This window comes from Salmo salar, chromosome 11 (genome assembly GCF_965601325.2).
Source record: "Salmo salar chromosome 11, fSalSal1, whole genome shotgun sequence".
NCBI classification, from domain to species: domain Eukaryota; kingdom Metazoa; phylum Chordata; class Actinopteri; order Salmoniformes; family Salmonidae; genus Salmo; species Salmo salar.
In genome coordinates, this window is record NC_138301.1 from 4,705,427 (window position 1) to 4,718,621 (window position 13,195).

The following is a 13,195-nucleotide window of genomic DNA, read 5'->3' on the forward strand; positions in this document are numbered from 1 at the left end:
TTCTGCTTTGTATGCGTTAGCATATCTATTGTATTAAAATCACATATTTTTTGCATCATTCACACACTCAGAATTCGCTGCTTCAACTTCAGTAGCCTACCTCTCCTAGTTGGGCATGAGAGTTCAAGTGCGCCTAGTATGTGTGGTCTCATTGAAATAGTGTAGGCTGCCTAAATCGGCGAAGAATCACGTGGCAGTTAACTTGAGTATGAAATTAACTTTAATATGATTTGACTGTAGATTACTACAGTGTCTAAATAAATATTGATAATGGAATGAAGTGGAAGGGAGCTCAACCAACGTGAGCGGATGTGCAATCAAAATGTAATCATCATTGAAAAGGAAAAGGCACAATGCACACATAGGTTAGGTTACTATGGTGATCGAGCATTGCGCCTTTTCATTTTCAAATAAGCATTGATTAACCAATTATTTGTCTATGGCTGCAAATCGTCCTCCTAAAAAGTAGGCTATATATCCTATAGGCCTATGCAAAACGTAGCAAGTGTTGCTGTCATCATTCTTGCTGCTTCCAGTTCAGTAGCCATACCTGTGAGATCAGGTGCGCTCGTCGTCTACATTAAATAGAGTTGGCTATAGCCTATGCATGGGCAGAGAAGCACAGGGCCGTTATCTTTCCAAGGAAATAGGCCTATGATAGGCCTAAATAGGCCTATGATTAGGCTATAGTTCACTACATTGCCAGAAATAGGCCTAAATATTGATCACCCTTAATTCTCAGTCTGAAAATCTTCCCGGCTCTTAAAAGGTAGGCTCCAACTACATCTAGCATATTGGCTGATATACTGTAGCCCAGTAACACAGTATAAGGGCCATGTGGGAATCTCTGGTAATTTAACCTATCTCTTAAGTAATGTTTGCACATTTGAAATTGCCTATAGGGCACAAAATTGCTGGGACCATGGCTGGCATGTTAGCTTTGTCACATACGCCTAAAATAACATTGCGGGACTGCGGTTGGGTTTGGGAGTCCAATGGCAGTGGTGGCGCTGCTGCTGCTACTGGCAGTCACTGAGGGGCAGAGTAGTAAGTAACTGAACAACTTGTTTTGAACAATATATTTTGGAAACAGGAAAATGTATGCATTTATCACCCTTTTTAAACATAAGCCATGAATTGTATAATATATACTCTACAAGAATATAAACGCAACAAGATTTTACTGAGTTACATTTCATTTAAGGAAATCAGTCAATTGAAATACATTCATTTGGCCCTAGTCTATAGATTTCACATGAGTGAGAATATAGATATGCCTCTGTTGGTCACAGATACCTTTAAAAAAAATGGGCCTCACATCAGCAAACTGTGCGCCAACGCAACGCCATACACGTGGTCTGCGGTTTTGAGGCCGGTTGTTCCTACTGCCAAATTCTCTAAAACAACTTTATGGTAGAGAAATTAACATTCAATTCTCTGGTACCATCTCTGGTGGACATTCCTGCAGTCAGCATGCCAATTGCACGCTCCCTCAAAACTTGAGGAATGATCACTAACAGGGATGTAAACAAATTTGTACCCAACATTTGAGATAAGATATTTTTGCGTATAGAAAATGTCTGGGATCTTTTATTTCAGCTCATGAACGATGGGACCAACTCTTTACATGTTGCGTTTATAATTCTCTTCAGTGTATATTATTATTATATCATAAGTGGGTCGAAACTGAAGGGAATACAGGCAGACACCACATTACTACAAGACAAACTGCTCACTCAAGTTTACATGCGGTACAAATCACATTATTGTGGGAGCCCCTCCTCCAACAGTAGGAATTAGGCTGATTGAGAAGGTTTGAATCATAAGCAACCTGCATACACATTGTACAATAGATCAACATAGCTACTGTAGTAGGTCAAAGCTGTGGGAAAACAATAATTTGGTGGGTGATTATATTTGTCTTATTTCATACATGTACACGTGTGTATTAATACGCCTGTGTGAATTGGAAATGTGTTTATTGCATATCCCCATATCCCAAGTGCCTAGCTCAAGAGCACATCAACAGATTTTTCACTTTGTCGGCTCAGCAATTCAAACTAGCAACTTTTCGGCACTGTCCCTACGCTCTAACCAGTAGAACAGAGTTCTAAAGCATGTTTTTTAATTTTTGTTTTGGAATTTTGGAAATCTGTTCCAAAGTATTCCCACTCATAAGTTTATTAGGTACAACAGCCTGTTCACGAAAATGGATCTCTCCTACAGACTGTGAGACTTGCTATATAAAGCAGCCAGACAGGCATTGAGGCAATCAGTTACTGTTCAACGGAATGTTAGAATGGAAAAATGTGTAACCTAAGCAGCTTTGAACGTGGTATGATTGTCGGTGTCAGGCACGCCGGTTCCAGTATCATAGAAACCGCTGCCCTCCTGGACTTTTCACGCTCGACAGTGTCTAGGGTTTACCAAAAATGGTGCGACAAACAAAAAACATCCAGTAAGCGTCAGTCCTGTGGGCGAAAACAGCTCGTTGATGAGAGAGGTCGAAAGAGAACGGAAATAATCGTGCAAGCTAACACTAACAGATAAATAATGGCGCGGTGGTGTGCAGAACGGCATCTCGAAACGCACAACTTGACGGTCCTTGTCACGGATGGGCTATTGCAGCAGATGACCACACCTGGTTCCACTCCTATTAGTTAAAAACAAGAAGAAGCAAGAAGAGGCTTCAGTTGGCACACAATCACCAACACTGGACAATTAAGGAGTGGAAAAACATTGCCTGGAACATGACAGCGAGTTTGGTTTACTTGAGTGGCCTTTGCAGTCCCTAGACCTCAACCCAATAGAACATCTTTGGGATGAGATACTATAGAACGGGCTGTTCACAGCATGAATGTACCGCCGTCCAATCTGCAGCAACTGCGTGATGCCATCGCGTCAGCATGGACCAACATCCCTGTGGAACGTTTTTGACACCTTGTAGAATACCCTGAATAATTCAGGTTGTTCTGGAGGCAAAGTGGGGCCGATCCAGTTGTAGATGGGTATACCAAATAAACTGGTTAGTGAGTGTATGTGATCATATACAAATGTAAGCAAGGTTTGAAATGGTTATGTTTTTGTCAAATATTGTATCTGTTTGGGTTTCTTGTGGTCAATTTGCAGTCTACAAATTATTTGTAATTATGTTCCGGCCCCCTGACCATCCGCTCAAGAAAACAATCGGCCCTCGGCTGAATCTAGTTGATGATCCCTGTGTTAAACTACAGTATCTGCCACCTTTGTAGAGCATGGGTGGAGTAAGCAATATGGTTCTCATGTGAATCTTCTTTATTATTTGGCTTCAGATCAATGCCTACTTTTTGTTTTTAATAGATTTGGTTGAATTGAGGCTATTTCTCATATTGAAGAGCTGAATGTTAATATAAATAAAATAAAAAAGAATATGGGTGGCCCAGGGAATCTAATCCACAATCCTGACATAGCAGGCGCCATGCTTTACCAACTGAGCAATACAGGATGTCATGGGATGGCATTGTTTCACCCGAGATTCTTAGAGTCCCTGTTGAATATGCCTGACACAAACAGCCACATTTTGCCACTCATTCATCTGATAGGACTCTTCTGACCCTCTTATCTGACTTCTCTGACCATTAGGAAGTTGTTTGTGTCCCCCAGTGGCATGTGGACCTCCCTCTTCTCTTCAAAAGGCCACCACGGTGGCCCTTGATAACTATCTGTTCTACAGTCACTCCCAAGCGGTTAGGCCTTTCTACTAGCATTGACATCCTGCTGCAAAGAGACTCCCACTCAGGTTTTATAATGTTAAAGGGGCAATCCAAGGTTGGTACAGCCATTTTTGGACTTCTAAATCAATAATATATCACCATTAATTCTTCAAGAAAATAAATTATAAATGCCTCATGAGCTAGTTCAACTGTCATACACCATCAGAATCCAAAATATAAGCTTGCAAACAAACACTGTATAGCTTCAAAACATGGTTAAAACTATAATTTTGATCTAATGGATGGTCAGTTGTTTCCATAGCTCTGTCGATGAATTTGAGTCATTACAATTCTCCACCCTCATCCCTTAGCTTTGTATTAACTGTGCAAACTGTTCTTCGAATCCTGGATTGACCCATTCAGTTCATAAGATTGTAGTTATGGTCTATCGTTTGTTGGCAAGCAAAGCAAACTGTTTACAAAAAATGTTGCACTAAAACTGATAAATTAAATATAGTATCTCTGTGAATGCTGACACATTTTATAAGGCACTTATTTTCTCACAGGTAATACTATTATATAACCCATTTCTGGTTACCCATACGAGTCAGATTAACAAACATGATTAGCCTATTTTCTAAGGCAACTTCATATACATTAGAATTCTTATTCAGCTCCAATTGATTTATTTCAGAGTGAAGTTGGCAATTAATTACACTTAAAAGACATTCAAGTAAAAACTTTACGATTCTTTATGAAAAAGAGAACAGGGAGATAAAATATGGGTTAAATCAATAAAAAAAATGAATCTCTTCACTGCCATTATATTCATATTGGGCTTGCATACGACTTAAAGTAATTCATGGTCACGATTGTGCAGATCAGCAGAAAACAAATCCCAATGTACTGCATTTTTTGGGGGATTTAAATCAGCAAATTATGGAAACTGCAAAGGGTGTGAAGACTCACTAGGCCATCTGCAAACTAATATAAGGTCTAATGAATTGTATTGAGAAACATTTGAGACAGAAACAAAAACGATAATCCTGAGAACATTCATTGCAATTGATCTAGCCATCTCGTTTAACAGTATTGGGAAAACCATAACAGTATAACTTGAATCAATGCATAATGTCTTGTTCACACAATACACACTTTGGATATGAATGCATCTTCATAAACACAGAAAAGTACATGGAAGTAAATCTTGTGTATAATTAATGGAAAACATTTTGACATTCAGTTGGCTGTTGTCAAACAGTCTACTGACATACTTTGGGAGAACTTTTTCTTCACAGATCTCCAAACTGGTCACACTTGTAAAGCAGCCAGTCTTTCAAAACCTCTCACCACAACCATTGAATCAAAATAAGTTTATTGTGAAATGTAATGAGAATATTGTTTTAATCACCAAAACAATATATTTTAATGTAATCATTTTAATTACCAGTTAATCCAATAGCCCTTAGAAGTGCTGAAGTAATATGCTACAGTGCAGTTTTCACATTAGGTCTGACATTACCCAACAAAATTGACAGAAGATATAATTTCCATAATATCTATCCAATGTATAATCAAAAGGTGTGATCAATGAAGACATCCTTTACAGTCAGCACCCTCAGCACTCCTACTTCCCACAGCTATGACCTAATCCATGACCAGAAGGATGGTGGCATGCTCATGGGGATGGCGATACACCTTCCACCTCCATGCTGAAAAAAATATTGTCAATAGGGTTGAGGAAAGAAGAGTATGGGGGCAGGTATAGGGTCACAAATTGGGGATGGGCCTGAAACCATGTCTGAACTATAGCTGTGCACATGTTTCCCCCACGTTGTCCAGGAACTTGGGTGGTTGCACGTTGGCCGATGAGGTTCTACCCACGGTGCAGAGTTTTGGCCAGGTGTTTCACAGCACCATCACCATCTAAAAATATATTTTGTTCAGTTATTTTTACAGTATAGTTCCAATATGATATTGTGAAGCAGCATGTGCATCAAACAGTATATAGTGCTGTACCTGAACACTCGGCCCGCAGTTGTTTTTCCAGGTTGTTTCTCAAAAGGCACCAGGTAAATGTGTTTCATAGATACCCGTTGCCTCTTCAAAAGGCGGCGATTGATGGTAGGCTGATGAATGCCACATTGGCAATGGTGTCATCGTTTTCATCAATGGCCCACTATTTCGGACAGCTGTATGTAATTCCTGGCCGTCATAATTTCCACCACTGCCCACTCCTGCTGGTTGGTCAGCACACGGCCACCACGGGGTCGTCTGTCAATTCTGAGGGTAGAACAGTATACTGTAACTTGTTTTTATCAGGATAAGGTAAGACCCAGATGCAGACCTTGTATAAGTAACAATGTTTACAGCAACAGAGGCAAAGGTACAGGACGGCAGGCAGGTTCAGGCAGAGTGGTCAGGTTCAGGGTCCCTCAGGTGGCATCTCACCGTGTACGCCAGAGGGCTATCAACGACACAGGGAGGAGGGGTGGGCCTGGAAATGGAAGACAAGGGACTGAGACATGGGCTTGATACGGGACATATGAAAGGTGGGGTGTACACAAAGGGTAAGGGGGACTCGGAGGCAAGGTGGAAACCCTGGGTGTGCGAGTGAAATCGAATTCTCCCCTTCTGTCGTTCCCGTAGTCACCCATCGAGTCAGCTGGTCAACGCAATGAGGGAATCGAGATCCGTGGGTAACTCCCGCGCAGCAAGCTCGTCCTTGACCTCCAAGATGCCGTGCAGGAACATATCGAACAGTGCTTCCTGGTTCCAAGCACTTTCCACTGCCAACATGCGGAAATCCATCGCATAGTCAGCCACACTGCAGGAACCCTGCCGAAGCTGGATTAGCCTCCGGCTGCTGTTCCCATACAGCAGTAGCCTAGGTAAGAGCCCTTGAAGCGTTCCGGGGGGGGGGGGTGTGTAAACGGGGCTCCCGAGAAGGTGGAGTGGCTGATGAAACGGCGCTTACTGAGGGGCTGCCTCCCAGACAACCCACAGAATTGCTCCAGCAAACCGTCCAATGCCCGGTCATGGCGTTCAGCCAACATTTGGACCCTCTCCATAAGGCCATGAAGCAGTTCCTCATGCCTCCTGATGGTGGATCCTTGGGAGGAAATGGCATCGCGCAGCTGGCCCGGGTCTGCTGTGTCAGTACAAACTGGCCATGACTATCAAGCTAAGGTAAGACCCAGATGCAGACCGTGTCGAGGCTAACAATATTTATTACAGCAACAGAGGCAAAGGTACAGGACGGCAGGCAGGCTCAGGTCAGGCAGAGGTCGGAAATCCAGATAGGGGCAAAGGTACAGGACAGCAGGCAGGCAGAGTGGTCAGGCGGCTGTGTTCAGGACAAACGCTGGTATGCTTGACAAGACGAACTGGCAACAGAAACAGAAAACACAGGTATAAGTACACGGGGGATAATGGGGAAGATGGGCGACACCTGGAGGGGGGGGGTGGAGACAAGCACAAAGACAGGTGAAACAGATCAGGGCGTGGCAGTTGTGAATTTACATACATTTACAATAAATGACATTGTAATGCAATGTAAAGCATAGTGCATATCCTGCAGACTTACAGATTTTCTTGGTGAAATGTTCTCATAATCAAATTGACAGTTGATTTTTTTTCAGATAGGGGTGAACTAATCTGGCAGCTTCTGCCATGGTAAGGCCTCCATTTACCACATGTTCAACGACGATGGCCCAGACTATTAGACACAACCGTTCCCTGCCGTCTGCCTCCCTCTCTCTGATGTCCACCTCTTTGACCTCTTTGTTGGGGGCCATTCCCACCTCTTTGAACTTTTTGATGGCGCCAGTGCCCACCTCTTTGACGGTGCTCATGCCCACCTCTCTGATGGGCCCCTTGTCCACGAGCTTTTTGATTTCTTTCTCTCCCTTGTTGTCTATCCTGCTCCATGTTGAAAGAAAAAGTGTTCACACACCCTTTTATATGGTGACCAGTTGTGGTTACCACCATGTGAAATCAATTAGCAATATGGAGTAGTCATTATGTATGGTTATCATGTATCATACATGTCATTTAGATGTTTATACTTTACAAACACCTTTTATTTCTGTAGTTCTCAAAATCCATATGTAGTAGATAAACCAGTTTAAAATCTATAGGTTTACCAAACGGTTAAGTGATTAACCATTAAGCGCGGTTGGATTAAATGATGGTCAAATATATTTTAACAAATGAGAAGAGAATCATATGAAAAGTACTGTGAGCACTGCAATGTGAAAGGCAATTACTTTATATGAAAGGTATTTCTAGATGAAACACTGATTAGGTTTGGTGAAAAAGTTACTGTGTGATTTTGTGTGTTGTCTTTAGTCACTTGAAAATGTGCTTAAAGTTAGGAAAAAACAGCCTTTTTGATGATCTGTTTTGAGTTTTGTACTAAGAGTTGTGAAATTTTACCACAAACTTGTGAGAATAGTACCAAAGCGATAAAAAAAATATATATTCCATTAAGCAGACACTTCTATCCAAAGCAATTTACAGTAATGTCTGCATACATTTTCATAGGAAGCATCCTAGCAGGAATTTAACCTATGACTCTGATGTTGCTCTACCAACCGAGCCACAAAGATGATGTTTAAACAGTTTAACTTGATGACCAGATAACCTGATCATGTTCACCTGTGACACGTGAGCATCAGTGAGGGGCAATGGATTGAAAAAGCCTCCATGAATTTAAAGGGGCAATCTGCTGTTGCTACATCCATTTATAGACGTTTAAATTAATGATATAGTACACACTGATTTTCCTAGAATATAACTTATAGATGCCTCACGAACCTAGTTCAACTGTCGTACCCCACCAGAAAGCAAAATATAAGCCTGTTTCACTCCTTTGTTTGTAAACAAGGTAAATGTAAAAAAAAACACACAAAAAAACACTGTATCGCAGGAGGTTAGTGAAACCTTAATTGGGGAGGACGGGCATGGAGTAATGGCTGGAGTGAGTAGTATTAGTGGAAGGGCAAAACACACATACACACGCGTACACGCACACACACGCACACGAAGAGAGAGAGAGAGAACAGAGGGCCAAGTTGGGAAGTTCAACATGAAAGAAAGGCTCTGTTTAATACACAAGGGCTTAAGATAAAGACGTCCATCTCACAACGCTTCCTTCCCCCACACCTTTCTTGGCCTGAAAGGCAGATACAATAACAAGGTTACAAACAGGGGCCTGCATCCCTCAGGTTAGTGGTCACAACAACATCCACTTTGTCCTGAGAAGGGAAGCCACATCCAAACAGTGCCCTGCGTTTGTTTACCTCTTTATCTGACATATGCTCTTAGTCAGGACAGCAAGTGAAGAGGAGGTTGTGTCTCAAACGGTACCCTATTCCCTATACAGTGCACTACTTTTGACCAGAGTCCAATGGGACAAGCACCTAACTGTGGGTGACAACACACATGACAACACCTAGCTGCTTGTGTTGTCATGTGTTGTCTAGGACAGTGTTTCTTAGTGGGCCGGAGACCGACTAATGGGTTGCAGCTAAATACTAGGAGGGCAGCTAAATACTGTGTGGTGGTCTAGTCCGGGTTACTGTAAAGCACAACTTGTGTGTGTGTGGGGTGGTTGGAAGAATTGCCTTGTTGGTGGGTCACACACTTTATGACAATTGTTGTAAAAAGAGCTTTACAAAATGAATTTGATTGTGTTGTGGTTAGGAAAATGTTTTTGTTTACTTGGTGGGTCACAAAACTATTTTAAAGGCTTCAGATTGATTGTCAAAAGTGCTTTATCAGACAGTCGTAGTCAGACTCGATAAATGAGTCGAGTATACAGTACATGTTTCATTATGACTCCACTACTGATTCACAGCTCTGGCATTCAACTTCAAATGAAAAAATCCTTTAGAGAGGTTAATATTAATTGCTTCTGTTTCCATTGTGGTTTACCACAGATGTGAGAGGATTGTCACATGTTGCTTGTGGGCTTGTGTTGCGTTCGGGAGATTTGTCTTATTATGGCCATTGTTCTGACTGCTGTGTGATAACTAAGTAGGATTCATATTTTGGCTCAATTGACCCCATCAGACCCTCTTTGTATTACTGGTATTCAGAACTGGTAAAAGGCATGGACATTTTATAAGCCAGAATTTTCCTGGTGTAATTAAGAGTGTTCATTTGCCAATAATGACAACATGCAATGTCAGACCTACTCAGTCTGGTCTCATAGACTAGACGTAACATAGTAAATGTAAATCTGTAACACTCAAATTAGTATGATATGTTACATTTTGTATGGGTACATAAGACAGATGGTTACTTAGAGTAGTTGGTGAAAAGAACATATGTACTTCATAGAAACTGTTACCCGTTATATATTCTAACAACTCACATTTGTTACATTTATTCAAAATTAAGGGCCCTAACCTAGGAACTAAAATATGTGTCTCCCTCACGACATTGCATGCAGTTGCCTTTTGGTAGGCCGTCATTGTAAATAAGAATTTGTTCTTAACTGACTTGCCTAGTTAAAATAAGGTTACATTTAAAAATACTTGTTGACTTTTACTAAAGTAGTATTTTACTGAGTGACTTTCACTTTTACATGAGTAATTTTCTACTAAAGTATCTTTACTTTTACTCAAGTATGACAATTGGGTACTTTTTCCATGCTGCCAGATTTAGTAGAATATTTTTGTATAGGCCTCTGCAATGATAACAATGACAGCTTCCTTGTAATTAGTGCCATTATTGTTGCACAATGTTCTTGGATTTGTCACGTGTGAAATGTTGTGTGTTTAATATCTGAATGCCACAACTGAAGTTCCTTCTGGGAAAAATAAAGTTATGTGGCCTCGAAATGATAAAATAATACATTATTGTATTTATCCCTGGCAAACGCCTTGGGTGCCCACGTCATCGAACGCACTGAATAAATGAGTTGAAGGAAAAACATTAAACCATTTCACCACAATAATGAACTGGCAAGCCGAAGCGAAAGTCAGCTGCAAATGAAAACTGAAACGCCAAATAAAAAGTAATGCAGTCAATTTAGGCAGGAGGAGCGGTCATTACCAGCACAACCCCCACTCCCCAGACTAGTGACTAGAAGAGCCTATTCTAATGGGCGGATCTTTTTGTGCGTTTCTCCACTCCCCCACAAGTTTCAGTAGTAGCCTAGGCATCTTCGTAGCCCGTAATCATTTGCAAAAGAGCAGCGCACGTGGAGAGGAAACTGCGGCACCGAATAAACACTAATCTGTGTTGACATTTCAGCACAGCGTTCCCATTCGCGCAGTTCGGAAACATTTATGTACACTTTCTGATTATTTGCACCAGAGATAATGTTACCAGAGGTATTTTCGACAAGTTTTTCAAAAGACTCGTAAGGAATAAAAGTCAAGCCGCCCCAAAAGACTGTTGAGCATGTGCTTGGTACAACACTTACACATTTAAATTGGGACCCCTCTCCCGCGAATTTAAAAGTTGAGCCATTGTAAGTATGGTGGATAAAGGTCCTCTATTGACATCTGCGATCATTTTTTATCTGTCCATCGGGGCAGCAATATTCCAAGTTCTCGAGGAACCGAATTGGAAACTTGCAGCAAAACAGTACAATGCACAAAGGGATAAAATACTAGAAGACTACCCCTGTCTCACCAAAGATGACTTGGACAAGATTTTGGAGGTATGATGATAATAATTTCGGAATATTTTATTGGTCGAAATGTCATTCACGCTGATTGCGAGATTGCACTAAAAGTGGTAATTAGCTGTGTTATCTGATGTTGTTTTGAGTAGCCTAAAAGTCACAGTTCTGGGTGCATCATTCACTTACTGTATGACAACAATCCCTCGTTTGCTGTTGGATATTTTAATGTAGTATATTAATTTGTACCTGTATAAGAACAATAAACCTTTGAAGATTGATTCATGCATTTAACTAAATACTACACATAGCTTGAATACTATTTGTCTTACAAACGTCCTGAGGAGTGATCAAAATGTTTATGATTATAGGTAACGGAATCTAGTTCATAAAGCCAGAATCCTGCCAATGGCATTGTATATTTATCATCAGAAGAGTGCACACCTGGCCTGTGTAACAGTTGGGAATTAGATATTAGGTACATAGTGCCTAAATACATTGAGTCAACCTGCAAGTTCACAGGATAAACACCTGTCATTATGCTCACTTCATCAATTAATTACAGCCTGTCTTTGCAAAATGGTTCTTAATCTTGAAGTTGCAATTTACCACAGATCTAGAATCAGCTCATCCCAACCTTATCCTCAACTCAGTACCCCATCAGCGAACAGCTCGTATCTGACCCTAAATCAGGTGTGACTCCTGAATCCACTTACGAACCAAACTGATATGTAAGAGCCAGGTGGGACCATTGTTGACCAGCCAAATGCAGATATTGTTTAAGAAGATTACACACCACTGTAGAGCTTATCCCACTCAAATTGATCGCATATGTATCCTGCTTTGTGGCTACTTGTATTTGTCTTTGTGCACTGTGTACGGGTACTCAAACCTGCACTTTAGAGACCTGCTGCCCTATGTACACAGTCATTGAATACTGGTCACTTTAATCATGTTTACATGCGTTTTACCCACTTCATCTGTATATACTGTATTTAAGTCAAGGCTCATCCTATAGAACTACTGCTGTACACACCTGTTCTATTCATATACCATCCAAAATGTCTATACACGCCATCATGACATATTTATATTCCGGACTCTGATATGGCTCGTTCTAATATTTCTATATTTCTTAATTGCTTTATTTAAATTTTTTGGATTTGCGTTTTTTGTGTTGTTAGGTATTACTACACTTTTGGAGCTAGGAACATAAGCATTTCGCTACAACCACGATAACATTTGCAAAATATATGTACGCGACCAATCAAATTTGATTTCAGTGTACATGTCACTATGGGTTGTTTTCTCCACATAGACTTGTCTGTCTAATTTGGCTTAATTGGTTTTATGTAAGACAGTGTCCAGGCCCTCTGCTGCTTTCGACTTGGCTATAACCTGTTTTATGACCTGGTTAAGTTGCATTTATGTTGTTTAGATTATGGTGCATGTGTGTTATAGAATATCCTTGTCTGGAGCAGTGATATAATGTGCCAATATGTCTGGGTGTGTACTGTAGGCCAATCTATAACCTTTGTGTCTTTATAAGTTTTCGTACACAGTGTTGTTCTAAGGGCAAAGATTTGACTCCCTGTACAAATTATATTATGCTCCCAGCAGCAAAGTAGGTGTAGTGTCATTGAACTCCATGCATGGCCTCTCTGTCAGAAGTGTGCTGTGCTCAAATGACCAAAGTCAACACCCCATAATTACGTGGGGTGATTTGACAACCCCTCTATGACATATTTTGTTGTTATCCTCAAGTCCCTGTCAGTTGCCTCGCGTTTTGATGACTTGGCTCAGTTTTTGTCAGGGATGTGGATGTAGACATTATATTTATAGATGAAGACAGTTTGAGAGAGAGAAT

General features: G+C 40.9%; 1 protein-coding gene across 1 annotated transcript in view; it reads left to right on the forward strand.

Moving 5' to 3' along the window:
* The first annotated feature begins 10,856 nt into the window (after positions 1 to 10,856).
* The window catches only part of kcnk5a (potassium channel, subfamily K, member 5a), an 86,092-nt gene continuing 83,753 nt past the window's right edge, over positions 10,857 to 13,195 (forward strand). Inside the window, exon 1 of the mRNA XM_014126181.3 lies at positions 10,857 to 11,367. Coding sequence (XP_013981656.1) covers positions 11,182 to 11,367 — 186 coding nt within the window. The 5' untranslated portion in view covers positions 10,857 to 11,181. The remainder of the gene's footprint in view (positions 11,368 to 13,195) is intronic.